A 17,424-nucleotide genomic window follows, 5' to 3' on the forward strand; every position below is an offset into this window, starting at 1 on the left:
GCCTGCAGAGCCGCCCAAGATCCACCTGGACTGCTCGGGCCGGGACGCGGAGAACAGCCTGGTGGTGGTGGCGGGCAACAAAGTGCGGCTGGACGTGCCCATCTCCGGAGAGCCACCACCCAGCGTCACCTGGAGCAGGGACGGACAGGTGAGACCCCTGTGGCACACCTGTGTCACCTGTGTCACCTGTGTCACCTGTGTGTCACCTGTGTCACCTGTGTCACCTGTGTGTCACCTGTGTGTCACCTGTGTCACCTGTGTCACACCTGTGTCACCTGTGTGTCACCTCTGTGTCACCTGTGTGTCACCTGTGTCACCTGTGCATCACCTGTGTCACCTGTGCCCATCTCCGGAGAGCCCCCGCCCAGCGTCACCTGGAGCAGGGACGGACAGGTGAGACCCCTGTGGCACACCTGTGTGTCACCTCTGTGTCATCTGTGTCACCTGTGTCACCTCTGTGTCACCTGTGTCACCTGTGTCACACCTGTGTCACCTGTGTCACACCTGTGTCACCTGTGTGTCACCTGTGTGTCACCTGTGTCACCTGTGTCACCTGTGTCACCTGTGCCCATCTCCGGAGAGCCCCCGCCCAGCGTCACCTGGAGCAGGGACGGACAGGTGAGACCTCAGTGTCACCTGTGTCACCTGAGTGTCACCTGTGTCACACCTGTGTCACACCTGTGTCACCTGTGTCACCTGTGTCACCTGTGCCATCTGTGTGTCACCTGTGTGTCACCTGTGTCACCTGTGCCCATCTCCGGAGAGCCACCACCCAGCGTCACCTGGAGCAGGGACGGACAGGTGAGACCTCCTGGGTGTCACCTGTGTGTCACCTGTGTCACCTCTGTGTCACACCTGTGTCACCTGTGCCATCTGTGTGTCACCTGTGTCACACCTGTGTCACCTGTGCCCATCTCGGGAGAGCCCCCGCCCAGCGTCACCTGGAGCAGGGACAGACAGGTGAGACCTCAGTGTCACCTGTGTGTCACCTGTGTGTCACCTGTGTCACCTGTGTCACCTGTGTCACACCTGTGTCACCTGTGTCACCTGTATCTCACCTGTCCATCTCACCTGTCCATCTCACCTGTATCTCACCTGTCCATCTCACCTGTCCCACCTGTCCCACCTGTCCCACCTGTCTCACCTGTCCATCTCACCTGTCCATCTCACCTGTCCATCTCACCTGTATCTCACCTGTGCAGGAGTTCTCGGCCACCGAGGGCCGCGTCCGCCTCGAGTCCAAGCACGAGCTGAGCAGCTCCTGGTGTCCTCTCACCTGTGTCACCTGTGTCACCTGTGTCACCTGTCCCACCTGTGTCACCTATCCCACCTGTCTCACCTGTCCATCTCACCTGTATCTCACCTGCAGGAGTTCTCGGCCACCGAGGGCCGCGTCCGCCTCGAGTCCAAGCACGAGCTGAGCAGTTCTGGTGTCCCCTCACCTGTGTCACCTGTGTCACCTGTGTCACCTGTCCCACCTGTGTCACCTATCCCACCTGTCTCACCTGTATCTCACCTGTATCTCACCTGCAGGAGTTCTCGGCCACCGAGGGCCGCGTCCGCCTCGAGTCCAAGCACGAGCTGAGCAGTTCTGGTGTCCCCTCACCTGTGTCACCTGTCTCACCTGTCCCACCTCTCTCACCTGTCCCACCTGTCTCACCTGTCCATCTCACCTGTATCTCACCTGTGCAGGAGTTCTCGGCCACCGAGGGCCGCGTCCGGCTCGAGTCCAAGCACGAGCTGAGCAGCTCCTGGTGTCCCCTCACCTGTGTCACCTGTCCCACCTGTCCCACCTGTGTCACCTGTCTCACCTGTCCATCTCACCTGTATCTCACCTGTATCTCACCTGTCCATCTCACCTGTGCAGGAGTTCTCGGCCACCGAGGGCCGCGTCCGCCTCGAGTCCAAGCACGAGCTGAGCAGCTCCTGGTGTCCTCTCACCTGTCCCACCTGTGTCACCTGTGTCACCTGTGTCACCTGTCCATCTCACCTGTCCATCTCACCTGTATCTCACCTGTATCTCACCTGCAGGAGTTCTCGGCCACCGAGGGCCGCGTCCGGCTCGAGTCCAAGCACGAGCTGAGCAGTTTCGTCATCGAGAGCGCCGAGCGCGCCGACGAGGGACGGTACCAGATCCGGGTCACCAACCCGGCCGGAGAGGACACGGCCACCATCAACATCCGCGTCGTGGGTGGGCACACCTGGGGACACACCTGGGGACACACCTGGGGCGGCTGGGGACACACCTGGGGCAGCTGGGGACACACCTGGGGATACCTGGGGACACACCTGGGGCAGCTGGGGGCACACCTGGGGCAGCTGGGGGCACCTGGGCACACCTGGGGAGAACCTGGGGGCACACCTGGGGCGGCTGGGGACACACCTGGGGCAGCTGGGGGCACCTGGGGACACACCTGGGGATACCTGGGGACACACCTGGGGCGGCTGGGGACACACCTGGGGCAGCTGGGGGCACCTGGGCACACCTGGGGACACCTGGGGGCACACCTGGGGCAGCTGGGGACACACCTGGGGCAGCTGGGGATACCTGGGGACACACCTGGGGCAGCTGGGGACACCTGGGGACACCTGGGCACACCTGGGGAGAACCTGGGGGCACACCTGGGGCAGCTGGGGACACCTGGGCACACCTGGGCACACCTGGGCACACCTGGGGGCACCTGGGCACACCTGGGGAGAACCTGGGGGCACACCTGGCGCACCTGGGGACACCTGGGGGCACACCTGGCGCACCTGGGGGCACCTGGGCACACACCTGGGGACACCTGGGCGCACCTGGGGACACCTGGGGGGACACGGCCGCCATCAACATCCGTGTCATGGGTGGGCACACCTGGCGCACCTGGGGACACCTGGGGGCACCTGGGGGCACCTCAGGCAGCTGGGGGCACACCTGGGGACACCTAGGCACACCTGGGCGCAGCTGGTGCACCTGGGGGCACCTGGGGAGAACCTGGGGACACACCTGGGGACACCTGGGCACACCTGGGGACACCTGGGGAGAACCTGGGGACACACCTGGGGACACCTGGGCACACCTGGGGACACCTGGGGAGAACCTGGGGACACCTGGGGACACCTGGGCGCACCTGGGGACACCTGGGGGGACACGGCCGCCATCAACATCCGCGTCATGGGTGGGCACACCTGGCGCACCTGGGGGCACACCTGGGGAGAACCTGGGCACACACCTGGGCACCCCTGGAGACACACCTGGGCACACCTGGGGGCTCCTGGGGATACCTGGGGGCACACCTGGGCACACCTGGGCGCTCAGGTGTGCCCTGTCCCCGCAGACGTCCCCGACCCGCCCGAGGCCGTGCGCGTCACCCAGGTGGGCGAGGACTGGGCCGTGCTGGTCTGGGAGCCCCCCAAGTTCGACGGGGGGCAGCCGGTGACAGGTGAGGGCCACACCTGGCAGGTGGCACCTGGGCACGCACCTGGGCGTCCCCTCCGTGCCACCGCTGCGGGCTGGGCTGGGGGTCCTGGCACAGCCGGGCCTCACCTGGGCCACCTGTGTCTCACCTGTGTCACCTGTGTCTCACCTGGGACTCACCTGGGCCACCCGTGTGTCCTCACCTGTGCCATGTGTGCCCTCACCTGTGTCACCTGTGTCTCACCTGGGACTCACCTGGGCCACGAGTGTCCTCACCTGTCTCACCTGTGTCTCACCTGGGACTCACCTGGGCCACCCGTGTGTCCTCACCTGTGCCATGTGTGTCCTCACCTGTCTCACCTGTGTCACCTGTGTCTCACCTGGGACTCACCTGGGCCACCCGTGTCCCACCTGGGCCACCCATGTGTCCTCACCTGTGTCACCTGTGTCTCACCTGGGACTCACCTGGGCCACCCGTGTGTCCTCACCTGTGCCATGTGTGCCCTCACCTGTGTCACCTGTGTCTCACCTGGGCCTCACCTGGGCCACATGTGTCCCACCTGGGCCATGTGTGCCCTCACCTGTCTCACCTGTGTCACCTGTGTCTCACCTGGGCCACCTGTGTCTCACCTGTGTCACCTGTGTCTCACCTGGGACTCACCTGGGCCACCCGTGTCCCACCTGGGCCATGTGTGTTCTCACCTGTGTCTCACCTGTCTCACCTGTGTCTCACCTGGGACTCACCTGGGCCACGTGTGTCCCACCTGTGTCTCACCTGTCCCACCCATCCCACCTGTCCCACCTGTCCCTCACCTGTCTCACCTGTGTCCCACCTGTGTCCCACCTGTGTCCCACCTGTCCCACCTGTGTCCCACCTGTGTCCCACCTGTCCCTCACCTGTCCCACCTGCCCAGGTTACCTGGTGGAGAGGAAGAAGAAGGGCTCCCACCGCTGGATGAAGCTCAACTTCTGTCCCTCACCTGTCCCACCTGTGTCCCACCTGTGTCCCACCTGTGTCCCACCTCTCTGACCTGTCCCTCACCTGTCCCACCTGTCCCTCACCTGTCCCCCACCTGTCCCACCTGTCCCACCTGTCCCACCTGTCCAGGTTACCTGGTGGAGAGGAAGAAGAAGGGCTCCCACCGCTGGATGAAGCTCAACTTCTGTCCCTCACCTGTCCCACCTGTGTCCCACCTGTGTCCCACCTGTGTCCCACCTCTCTGACCTGTCCCTCACCTGTCCCACCTGTGTCTCACCTGTCCCACCTGTGTCCCACCTGTCCCACCTCTCTCACCTGTCCCTCACCTGTCCCACCTCTCTCACCTGTCCCACCTGTCCCACCTGCCCAGGTTACCTGGTGGAGAGGAAGAAGAAGGGCTCCCACCGCTGGATGAAGCTCAACTTCGAGGTGCTGCCGGCGCTCACCTTCGAGTCCACGCGCATGATCGAGGGTGTGCTCTACGAGATGAGGGTCTTCGCCGTCAACGCCATCGGCGTCTCGGCCCCCAGCCTCAACACCCCCCCCTTCATGCCCATCGGTGGGTGGGGGTCCCAGAGGGGTCCCAGAGGGGTTTGGGGGGGATTTGGGGAGGATTTGGGGGATCCTGGATTGGGTCTGGGGGCTCCTGGAGGGGATTTGGGGGGTCCCGGTGGGTTTGGGGGGGATTTGGGGGGGATTTTGGGGGTCCCGGTGGGTTTGGGGGGGATTTGGGGGGTCCTGGAGGGAATTTGGGGAGGATTTTGGGGGTCCTGGATTGGGTCTGGGGGTACCCAGGGGGATTTGGGGGTTCCTGGAGGGGATTTGGGGAGGATTTTGGGGGTCCCGGATTGGGTCTGGGGGATCCTGGAGGGGATTTGGGGGGTCCTGGATTGGGTCTGGGGGATCCCAGGGGGATTTGAGGAGGATTTGGGGGTCCCGGATTGGGTCTCGGGGCTCCTGGAGGGGTTTGGGGAGGATTTGGGGGGTCCCGGGTGGGGTTTGGGGGGGATTTGGGGAGGATTTGGGGGGTCCCGGGGGGATTTGGGGGGGATTTGGAGAGGATCTGGGGGATCCTGGATTGGGTCTGGGGGCTCCTGGAGGGGATTTGGGGGGTCCCGGTGGGTTTGGGGGGGATTTGGGGGGTCCTGGAGGGAATTTGGGGAGTATTTTGGGGGTCCTGGATTGGGTCTGGGGGTACCCAGGGGGATTTGGGGGTTTCTGGAGGGGATTTGGGGAGGATTTTGGGGGTCCCGGATTGGGTCTGGGGGATCCTGGAGGGGATTTGGGGGGTCCTGGATTGGGTCTGGGGGATCCCAGGGGGATTTGAGGAGGATTTGGGGGTCCCGGATTGGGTCTCGGGGCTCCTGGAGGGGTTTGGGGAGGATTTGGGGGGTCCCGGGTGGGGTTTGGGGGGGATTTGGGGAGGATTTGGGGGGTCCCGGGGGGGTTTGGGGGGGCTCTACGAGATGAGGGTCTTCGCCGTCAACGCCATCGGCGTCTCGGCCCCCAGCCTCAACACCCCCCCCTTCATGCCCATCGGTGGGTGGGGGTCCCGGGGAGGGGTCCCAGGGGGGTCCTGGGGGGGATTTGGGGGGGATTTGGGGGGTCCCGGGGGGGTCTGGGGGGATTTAAGGGGATTTGAGGGGTCCTAGAGGGGATTTGAGGGAGGATTTGGGGGGTCCCGGAGGGGATTTGGGGAGGATTTGGGGGGTCCTGGATTGGGTCTGGGGGGTCCCAGGGGGATTCGGGGGTCCTAAAGGAGATTTGGGGGTCCTGGATTGGGTCTGGGGGCTCCTGGAGGGGATTTGGGGAGGATTTGGGGGTCCCGGATTGGGTCTGGGGGCTCCTGGAGGGGATTTGGGGAGGATTTGGGGGGTCCCGGTGGGTTTGGGGGGGATTTGGGGGGTCCTGGAGGGAATTTGGGGAGTATTTTGGGGGTCCTGGATTGGGTCTGGGGGTACCCAGGGGGATTTGGGGGGTCCTGGAGGGAATTTGGGGAGTATTTTGGGGGTCCCGGATTGGGTCTGGGGGTCCCAGGGGTATTTGGGGGAATTTAAGGAGATTTTGGGGGTCCTGGTGGGGATTTGAGGGGGATTTGGGGGAGATTTTTGGGGTTGATAATTTTGGGGTGATTTTTGGGGTCGATCATTTTGGGGTCGACCATTTTGGGGTGATTTTTCGGGTCAATAATTTTGGGGTGATTTTTGGGGTCGACCATTTTGGGGTTGAGGATTTCAGGTTGATTATTGGGGTTCATAATTTCGGGTCGATTTTTTGGGGTCGACCATTTTGGGGTGATTTTTGGGGTCGACCATTTTGGGGTGATTTTTGGGTTGATAATTTTGGGGTTGAGGATTTCGGGTTGATTTTTGGGGTCAATAATTTTGGGGTGATTTTTGGGGTCGATCATTTTGGGGTTGAGGATTTGGGGCTGGTTTTTGGGGTTCATAATTTCGGGTTGATTTTTGGGGTCCATCATTTTGGGGTTGATCTTTTTGGGTCAATAATTTTGGGGTGATTTTTGGGGTCGACCATTTTGGGGTCGACCATTTTGTGTTGATTTTTGGAGTCGACCATTTTGCGTCGATTTTTGGGGTCGACCATTTCGGTGTCGACGATTTCGGGCTGAATTTTGGGGTTTCGAATTTCGGGCTGAATTTTGGGGTGCATCATTTTGGGGTGATAATTTTGGGGTGATTTTTGGGGTCGATCATTTTGGGGTCGATTTTTTGGGGTCGATAATTTTGGGGTGATTTTTGGGGTCGATCATTTTGGGGTCGATCTTTTTGGGTCGATAATTTTGGGGTGATTTTTGGGGTCGATCATTTTGGGGTCGATTTTTTGGGGTGATCATTTTGGGGTGATTTTTGGGGTCGATCATTTTGGGGTTGATCTTTTTGGGTCGATAATTTTGGGGTGATTTTTGGGGTCGATCATTTTGGGGTCGATCTTTTTGGGTCGATAATTTTGGGGTGATTTTTGGGGTCGATCATTTTGGGGTTGATCTTTTTGGGTTGATAATTCTGGGGTGATTTTTGGGGTCGATCATTTTGGGGTTGATCTTTTTGGGTCAATCATTTTGGGGTGATTTTTGGGGTCGATCATTTTGGGGTCGATTTTTTGGGTCGATAATTTTGGGGTGATTTTGGGGTTGACGATTTCGGGTTGATTTTTGGGGTCGATCATTTTGGGGTTGATCTTTTTGGGTCGATAATTTTGGGGTGATTTTTGGGGTCGATCATTTTGGGGTCGATCTTTTTGGGTCGATAATTTTGGGGTGATTTTTGGGGTCGATCATTTTGGGGTTGATCTTTTTGGGTCGATAATTTTGGGGTCGATCATTTTGGGGTCGATTTTTTGGGGTGATCATTTTGGGGTGATTTTTGGGGTCCCCCCGCAGCCCCCACCAGCGAACCCACCCACCTGGTGCTGGAGGACGTCACCGACACCACGGCCACGCTCAAGTGGCGCCCGCCCGAGCGCCTGGGCGCCGGCGGCATCGACGGCTACCTGGTGGAGTGGTGCCGCGAAGGGGGTGAGTGGGCACCCCAAAATCCGGGGGGAACCCTAAAATTTGGGGGGGAATCCAAAAAATTTGGGGAAAATCCAAAAAATTTCCGTTACGACCAAAAAACTTGGTGGGAATGGCTGAAATTTGGGGCGAAACCAAAATTTTATGGGAAATCAAAAGTTTGGGGGACATCGAGGTGGACTGGGGAGTGGGGCACCCCAAAATTTGGGGGGAAGTCCCAGAATTTTGGGGGAATTCCAAAATTTGGGGGAAAATCCAAAAAATTTCAGTTACGACCAAAAAACTTGGTGGGAATGGCTGAAATTTGGAGTGATACCGAAGTTTGGTGGGAATTCCAAAATTTGGGGGCATCGAGGTGGACTGGGGAGTGGGGTACCCCAAAATTTGGGTGGAAGTCCCAGAATTTTGGGGGAATTCCAAAATTTGGGGGAAAATCCAAAAAATTTCGGTTACGACCAAAAAACTTGGTGGGAATGGCAGAAATTTGGAGCGATACCAGAATTTCATGGGAATCCCAAATTTTGGGGGACATCGAGGTGGACTGGGGAGTGGGGCACCCCAAAATTTGGGGGGAAGTCCCAGAATTTGGGGGGATCCCCAAAATTTGGGGGAAAATCCAAAAAATTTTGGTTACGACCAAAAAACTTGTTGGGAATGGCAGAAATTTGGAGCGATACCAGAATTTCATGGGAATCCCAAAATTTGGGGGACATCGAGGTGGACTGGGGAGTGGGGTACCCCAAAATTTGGGGGGAAGTCCCAAAATTTGGGGGGGAATCCAAAAAATTTGGGGAAAATCCAAAAAATTTCAGTTACGACCAAAAAACTTGGTGGGAATGGCTGAAATTTGGAGCGATACCAGAATTTCATGGGAATCCCAAAATTTGGGGGACATCGAGGTGGACTGGAGAGTGGGGCACCCCAAAATTTAGGGGGAAGTCCCAGAATTTTGGGGGAATCCCAAAATTTGGGGGAAAATCCAAAAAATTTCGGTTACGACCAAAAAACTTGGTGGGAATGGCAGAAATTTGGGGTGACCCCAGATTTGGTGGGAATTCCAAAATTTGGGGGACATCGAGGTGGACTGGGGAGTGAGGCACCCCAAAATTTGGGGGGAATCCAAAAATTCAGGGGAACCCCAAAATTTTGGGGAAAATCCAAAAAATTTCGGTTAAGACCAAAAAACTTGGTGGGAATGGCTGAAATTTGGAACAATCACAAAATTTCGTGGGAAATCAAAATTTTGGGGTGCATCGAGGTGGACTGGGGAGGGGTGGTGAGTGGGCACCCCAAAATCCGGGGGGAATCCAAAAATTCGGGGGAAAATCCAAAATTTTGGGGAAAATCCAATAGATTTTGGTTGGGATCCAAAAGCTTGTTGGGAATGGCTGAAATTTGGGGCGATACCAAAATTTTATGGGAAATCAAAAGTTTGGGGTGCATCGAGGTGGACTGGGGAGGGGTGGTGAGTGGGGCACCCCAAAATTTTGGGGTGGGATCCCAAAATTTGGTAACTCCGAACCCCTAAGCCCAGATTTGGCCCCCCAGAGGCCACGTGGACCCCCGCGAACACGGAGCTGGTGGAGCCCCCAGCCCCAAAACCCCAAAATCTGAGACCCCCAACCCCCTAACCCCCCAAATCCGATACCCCCAACCCCATAACCCCAAAATCCGAGACCCCCAACCCCATAACCCCCCAAATCCGATACCCCCCGACCCCATAACCCCCTCCCCAAATCCATAACCCCCCAAAATTTGGTACCCCCGACCCCCTAACCCCAATTTCGGCCCCCCAGAGTCCACGTGGACCCCCGCGAACACGGAGCTGGTGGAGCCCCCAGCCCCAAAACCCCTTTCCTGACCCCATAACCCCCCAAATCCAATAACCCCCAACCCCACAACCCCAAAATTTGGTACCCCCGACCCCCTAACCCCAATTTCGGCCCCCCAGCGTCCACGTGGACCCCCGCGAACACGGAGCTGGTGGAGCCCCCAGCCCCAAAACCCCAAAATCCGGTACCCCCAACCCCATAACCCCAAAATCTGATACCCCCCGACCCCATAACCCCCCAAATCCGGTACCCCCAACCCCCTAACCCCCCAAATCCGGTACCCCCGACCCCCTAACCCCAATTTCGGCCCCCCAGAGTCCACGTGGACCCCCGCGAACACGGAGCTGGTGGAGCCCCCAGCCCCAAAACCCCTTTCCTGACCCCATAACCCCCCAAAATCCGACACCCCCCGACCCCCTAACCCCAAAATCCAATAACCCCCAACCCCACAACCCCAAAATTTGGTACCCCCGACCCCCTAACCCCAATTTCGGCCCCCCAGAGTCCACGTGGACCCCCGCGAACACGGAGCTGGTGGAGCCCCCAGCCCCAAAACCCAATAACCCCCAACTCCACAACCCCAAAATCCAATAACCCCCGACCCCCTAACCCCCCAAATCCGATACCCCCGACCCCCTAACCCCAATTTCGGCCCCCCAGAGTCCACGTGGACCCCCGCGAACACGGAGCTGGTGGAGCGCTGCGGCCTCACCGTGCGGGGGCTGCCCACGGGGGAGAAGCTCCTGTTCCGCGTGGTGGGCGTCAACATCGCGGGCCGCAGCCCCCCGGCCACCATGGCCCAGCCCGTCACCATCCGCGAGATCGTGGGTGCGCCCCGGGGCACCCCAAAATCACGGGGGGCACCCCCAAAATTACGGGGGGTGGCACCGAAATCCGGGGGGTGGCACCGAATCACGGGGGGGGTGGCTCCGAATAAAGGGGGACACAGCGGGAATGGGGGGGAGGCTGAAATTGGGGGGGGGTCCCGAAATTTGGGGAGAAACCTGAAATCAGTGGGGCACCCCCAAATCTGAGGGGGTATCCCCAAAATCACGGGGGGCACCCCCAAAATTACGGGGGGTTAGCCCCAAAATCCGGGGGGTGGCTCTGAATCACGGGGGGGTGGCTCCGAATAAAGGGGGGCATGGCGGGATTGGGGGGGGGGTCCCGAAATTTGGGGAGAAACCTGAAATCAGAGGGGCACCCCCAAATCTGAGGGGGTATCCCCAAAATCACGGGGGGCACCCCCCAAATCTGAGGGGGTATCCCCAAAATCACGGGGGGCACCCCCAAAATCGCGGGGTTAGCCCCGAATTAGGGGGAACACCCCCAAATCAGGGGGGGAGCCCAAAATTAGGGGAGGAGGCTGAAATTGGGGGGGAGGCTGAAATTAGGGGAGACCCCAAAACATCGCGGGAGGGACCCCCAAATCAGGGGGGAATCCCGAAATTAGGGGGGTCCCAAAAATTTGGAGGACCCTAAAAATTGGGGAAGGAGCCCAGAAATGGGGAGAGACCCCAGAAATGAGGTGGGACCCCAAAATTGGGGAAGGAGCCCAAAAATGGGGAGAGACCCCCAAAATGGGGAGAGACCCCAGAAATGAGGTGGGACCCCAAAATTGGGTAGGACCCCAATATTGGGGAGGGACTACAAAAATGAGGAGGGACCCCAAAATTGAAGAAGGACCCTAAAAATGGGGGGTGACCCTAAAAATCAGGTGGGAACCCAAAATTGGGCAGTGACCCCAAAAATTTGGAGGAGACGGAAAATGGGGAGTGACCCTAAAAATGGGGAAAGACCCCAAAAATGGGGAGAGACCCTAAAAATAGGGAGAGATCCCAAAATTGGGGTGGGACCCCAAAAATGGGGAAGGAGCCCAAAATCGGGGGGAGACCCCAAATTTGGGGGGAATTTGTGAATAAGGGGGGGGAGCGATGACCCCAAAATTGGGGTGGGACCCCAAATTTGGGGAGAATTTGTGAATAAGGGGGGGGAGCGATGACCCCAAAATCGAGGTGGGACCCCAAATTTGGGGGGAATTTGTGAATAAGGGGGGGGAGCGATGACCCCAAAATTGGGGTGGGACCCCAAATTTGGGGGTTCTGCCCCATAGACCCCCCCCAAGCGTTGTCGCACCCCCCCAGAGCGCCCCAAAATCCGGCTGCCGCGGCACCTGCGGCAGACGTACGTGAGGAAGGTGGGGGAGCAGGTGAACCTGGTGATCCCCTTCCAGGTGAGCCGGGACCCACAACTTATGGGGCAGCCGCCCCATGGGGAGCCCTATAGGGGCAGCTCGGACCTATAGATTTATTGGGGAAATTCAGCCCCATAGGGGAGCTCTGCCCTATAGATTTGTAGGGGAAATTCAGCCCCATAGGGGAGCTCTGCCCTATAGATTTGTAGGGGAAATTCAGCCCCATAGGGGAGCTCTGCCCTATAGATTTATTGGGGAAATTCAGCCCCATAGGGGCAGCTCTGCCCTATAGATTTATTGGGGAAATTCAGACCCATAGGGGAGCTCTGCCGTATAGATTTGGAGTGGTAACTCAGCCCCATAGGGACAAATCAGCCCCACAGATCCCATAGGGACCCCACAGCCCCATAGGGACCCCATAGATCCCATAGGGACACCCCAGCCCCACAGATCCCATAGGGACACCCCAGCCCCACACCCCCACAGCCCCATAGGGACCCCACAGCCCCACAGATCCCATAGGGACACCCCAGCCCCATAGGGACACCCCAGCCCCATAGGGACCCCACAGCCCCATAGATCCCATAGGGACCCCACAGCCCCACAGCCCTACAGCCCCATAGGGACCCCACAGCCCCATAGGGACTCCACAGCCCCATAGGGACCCCATAGCCCCACAGCCCCATAGGGACACCTCAGCCCCATAGGGACCCCACACTCCCACAGCCCCATAGGGACACCCCAGCCCCACAGCCCCATAGGGACCCCACAGCCCCATAGGGACTCCATAGATCCCATAGGGACCCCACAGCCCCATAGGGACCCCACAGCCCCATAGGGACACCCCAGCCCCATAGGGACCCCACACTCCCACAGCCCCATAGGGACACCCCAGCCCCACACCCCCACAGCCTCATAGGGACCCCACAGCCCCATAGGGACCCCACAGCCCCATAGGGACCCTACAGCCCCATAGGGACTCCATAGATCCCATAGGGACCCCACAGCCCCATAGGGACTCCATAGATCCCATAGGGACCCCACAGCCCCATAGGGACCCCACAGCCCTATAGGGACACCCCAGCCCCATAGGGACCCCACAGCCCCACACCCCCACAGCCCCATAGGGACCCCACAGCCCCATAGGGACCCCACAGCCCCACACCCCCACAGCCCCATAGGGACCCCACAGCCCCATAGGGACCCCACAGCCCCACACCCCCACAGCCCCATAGGGACCCCACAGCCCCACACCCCCACAGCCCCATAGGGACCCCACAGCCCCACAGCCCCATAGGGACCCCACAGCCCCATAGGGACCCCCCAGCCCCATAGGGACCCCACAGCCCCACAGCCCCATAGGGACCCCACAGCCCCATAGGGACCCCCCAGCCCCACAGCCCCATAGGGACCCCACAGCCCCATAGGGACCCCACAGCCCCATAGGGACCCCCCAGCCCCACAGCCCCATAGGGACCCCACAGCCCCATAGGGACCCCCCATCCCCACCCCCCCCCATGGGGTCTGACCAAGCCCCGCCCCCCGGCAGGGTAAGCCCCGCCCCCAGGTCACGTGGACGAAGGAGGGCGGGCCCCTGGGCGAGGACGTGCACGTGCGCACGTCGGACCGCGACACGGTGTTCTTCATCCGCGCCGCCGCCAGGGGGCACTCGGGGCGCTACGGGCTCAGCGTGCGCATCGAGGGCATGGAGGACACGGCCGAGATGCGCCTGCGCGTCGTCGGTAACTGGGAGCACTGGGAGGGACTGGGAGGGATGGGATGGACTGGGAGGGATGGGAGACATGGGAATGGTGTGAGGGGAACAGGGCTGGGCACTGGGATTGGGAACTGGGAGCACTGGGATTGGGAACTGGGAGCACTGGGATTGGGGACTGGGAGCACTGGGACGGACTGGGAGCACTGGGATTGGGAACTGGGAGCACTGGGAATGCCAGGCTCAGCGTGCGCATCGAGGGCATGGAGGACACGGCCGAGATGCGCCTGCGCGTCGTCGGTAACTGGGAGGGACTGGGAGGGACTGGGAGGGACTGGGAGGGGAGGGATGGGAATGGTGAGAAGGGAACAGGGCTGGGCACTGGGATTGAGGACTGGGAGCACTGGGAGTGATGGGAGACATGGGAAACATGGGAATGGTGTGAGGGGAACAGGGCTGGGCACTGGGATTGGGAACTGGGAGCACTGGGACGGACTGGGAGGGATGGGAAACATGGGAATGGTGTGAGGGGAACAGGGCTGGGCACTGGGATTGGGGACTGGGAGCACTGGGAGCACTGGGAATGCCAGGCTCAGTGTTGGCATCGAGGGCATGGAGGACACGGCCGAGATGCGCCTGCGCGTCGTCGGTAACTGGGAGCACTGGGAGCGACTGGGAGGGATGGGAGGGATGGGAATGGTGTGAGGGGAACAGGGCTGGGCACTGGGATTGGGAACTGGGAGCACTGGGAGTGATGGGACGGCAACTGGGGGAACTGGGTCTGGGCATTGGGATTGGGAACTGGGAGCACTGGGATGGACTGGGAGGGATGGGAGACATGGGAATGGTGTGAAGGGAACTGGGCTGGGTACTGGGATTGAGGACTGGGAGCACTGGGAGTGATGGGACGGCAACTGGATGAACTGGGTGAACTGGGACTGGGCATTGGGATTGGGAACTGGGAGCACTGGGAGAGACTGGGAGCACTGGGATGGACTGGGAGGGACTGGGAGGGATGGGAATGGTGTGAGGGGAACAGGGCTGGGCACTGGGATTGGGAACTGGGAGCACTGGGAATGCCAGGCTCTGTTGGCATCGAGGGCATGGAGGACACGGCCGAGATGCGCCTGCGCGTCGTCGGTAACTGGGAGCACTGGGAGGGACTGGGAGCACTGGGATGGACTGGGAGGGACTGGGAGTGATGGGATTGGGAACTGGGAGCACTGGGAATGCCAGGCTCAGCGTGCGCATCGAGGGCATGGAGGACACGGCCGAGATGCGCCTGCGCGTCGTCGGTAACTGGGAGCACTGGGAGGGACTGGGAGCACTGGGAGGGATGGGAGACATGGGAATGGTGTGAGGGGAACAGGGCTGGGCACTGGGGTCGGGGACTGGGAGCACTGGGATGGACTGGGAGGACTGGGAGTGATGGGACGGCAACTGGATGAACTGGGTGAACTGGGACTGGGCATTGGGATTGGGAACTGGGAGCACTGGGAGAGACTGGGAGGGATGGGAAACATGGGAATGGTGAGAAGGGAACAGGGCTGGGCACTGGGATTGGGAACTGGGAGCACTGGGAGGGACTGGGAGGGATGGGAGTGATGGGACGGCAACTGGGGGAACTGGGTCTGGGCATTGGGATTGGGAACTGGGAGCACTGGGATGGACTGGGAGGGACTGGGAGGGATGGGAATGGTGAGAAGGGAACTGGGTCTGGGCACTGGGATTGGGGACTGGGAGCACTGGGAGCACTGGGAATGCCAGGCTCTGTTGGCATCGAGGGCATGGAGGACACGGCCGAGATGCGCCTGCGCGTCGTCGGTAACTGGGAGCACTGGGAGGGACTGGGAGGGATGGAAGGGATGGGAAACATGGGAATGGTGTGAGGGGAACAGGGATGGGCACTGGGATTGGGAACTGGGAGCACTGGGAGTGATGGGACGGCAACTGGGGGAACTGGGTGAACTGGGACTGGGCATTGGGATTGGGAACTGGGAGCACTGGGAGAGACTGGGAGCACTGGGATGGACTGGGAGGGACTGGGAGGGACTGGGAGGGATGGGAATGGTGTGAGGGGAACAGGGCTGGGCACTGGGATTGGGGACTGGGAGCACTGGGATGGACTGGGAGGACTGGGAGTGATGGGACAGCAACTGGGGGAACTGGGCTGGGTACTGGGATTGGGAACTGGGAGCACTGGGAGGGACTGGGAGCACTGGGATGGTTTTTTGGCTGGTTTTTTTTGAGGATTTTGGGGGATTTTGGGGTGGTGTTTTTTTGGTTTTTGTTTTTTCTGGGTTGTTTTTTGGGATATTTTGGGGTTTCTTTGCATGTTTTTGGGGTTTTTTTTGTGGGTTTTGGGGGTGTTTTTTGGGTATATTTTTGGGGTGTTTTTGGGTATATTTTTGGGTATATTTTTGAACTGGTTTTGGGTATATTTTTGGAGTGTTTTTGGGTATATTTTTGGAGTGTTTTTGGGTATATTTTTGGGGCGGTTTTGGGGTGATTTTTTGTTTTTTCTGGGTTGTTTTTTGGGATATTTTGGGGTTTCTTTGGATGTTTTTGGGGTGTTTTTGGGGTGATTTTTGGTGTGTTTTTGGGTATGTTTTTGGGGTGTTTTCGGGGTGATTTTTGGTGTGGTTTTGGGTATGTTTTTGGGGTGTTTTTGGGTATATTTTTGGCATGTTTTTGGATATATTTTTGGAGTGTTTTGGTTGATTTTTTGGTTTTTCTGGGGTGTTTTTTGGGATATTTTGGGGTTTCTTTGGGTGTTTTTGGGGTGTTTTTGGGTAAGTTTTTGGGGTGTTTTTGGGGTGGTTTTGGGTATGTTTTTGGGGTGTTTTCGGGGTGATTTTTGGGGTGTACCTGAGGCGTTCCCCCCGTCCCAGAGCGGCCGGGGCCCCCCCGGAAGGTGCAGGTGAAGGAGGTTTGGGGGTTCAACGCGCTGGTGGAGTGGGAGCCCCCCGAGGACGACGGCAACGCCGAAATCACCGGCTACACCATCATGAAGGCCGACAAGAGAACCATGGTGAGGGGGCAGCGCCCCAAAATCCGCCCGGGGGAACCCCCAGAATCCTGAACGGAACCCCAAAATCCTCAAGGGAACCCCCAGATTTTGAGCGGAAATCACAAATCTTGAATTGAACCCTAAAATCCTGAATTAAGCCCCCAAATTCTGAGTGGAACCCACAAATTCTGAGTGGAGCCCCCAAATCCTCAAAGGATCCCCCAAATTCTGAATGGAACACCCAGATTGTCAATGGAACCCCCAAATCTTGAACTGAACCCCAAAATCCTCAAGGGAACCCCCAGATTTTGAGTGGAAATCACAAATGTTGAATTGAACCCCAAAATCCTGAATTAAGCACCCAAATTCTGAGTGGAACCCACAAATCGTCAATGGAACCCCGAAATCTTGAATTGAACCCCCAAATCCACTCAGCACCCCAAAATCTCCCCCAAAACCTCCCCAAAACCACCTCAAATCTTCCCCAAAAATCCTGCAGTGCCCAAAATTCTTCCCCAAACCTCCCCAAAACCACCTCAAACCCCCCCAAAAACCCCTCAACTCCCCAAAATCTCCCCTAAACCTTCCCAAAAACAACTCAAAGCCCCCAAAAACCCCTCAAATCCCCAAAATCTCCCCCAAACCTCCCTAAAACCACCTCAACGCCCCCCAAAAACCCTTAAATTCCCCAAAATCTCCCCCAAAACCACTTCAAACCCCCCCAAAAACCCCTCAATTTCCCAAAATCTCCCCCAAAACCTCACCA

At 58.9% G+C, this 17,424-nt stretch overlaps 1 protein-coding gene across 1 annotated transcript in view; it reads left to right on the forward strand.

The window, feature by feature from the left end:
• MYBPC2 (myosin binding protein C2) overlaps positions 1-17,424 on the forward strand; it is a 59,372-nt gene that overhangs the window by 31,603 nt on the left and 10,345 nt on the right. The window contains exons 17-25 of the mRNA XM_085565857.1: positions 9-148; positions 2,032-2,191; positions 3,318-3,422; positions 4,747-4,935; positions 7,777-7,911; positions 10,401-10,568; positions 11,885-11,973; positions 13,484-13,676; positions 16,540-16,679. Of these exons, the coding sequence (XP_085421983.1) occupies positions 9-148; positions 2,032-2,191; positions 3,318-3,422; positions 4,747-4,935; positions 7,777-7,911; positions 10,401-10,568; positions 11,885-11,973; positions 13,484-13,676; positions 16,540-16,679 (1,319 nt within the window). The remainder of the gene's footprint in view (positions 1-8; positions 149-2,031; positions 2,192-3,317; positions 3,423-4,746; positions 4,936-7,776; positions 7,912-10,400; positions 10,569-11,884; positions 11,974-13,483; positions 13,677-16,539; positions 16,680-17,424) is intronic.

Source organism: Lonchura striata, chromosome 37 (genome assembly GCF_050655825.1).
Source record: "Lonchura striata isolate lonStrDom1 chromosome 37, ASM5065582v1, whole genome shotgun sequence".
Classification (NCBI taxonomy): domain Eukaryota; kingdom Metazoa; phylum Chordata; class Aves; order Passeriformes; family Estrildidae; genus Lonchura; species Lonchura striata.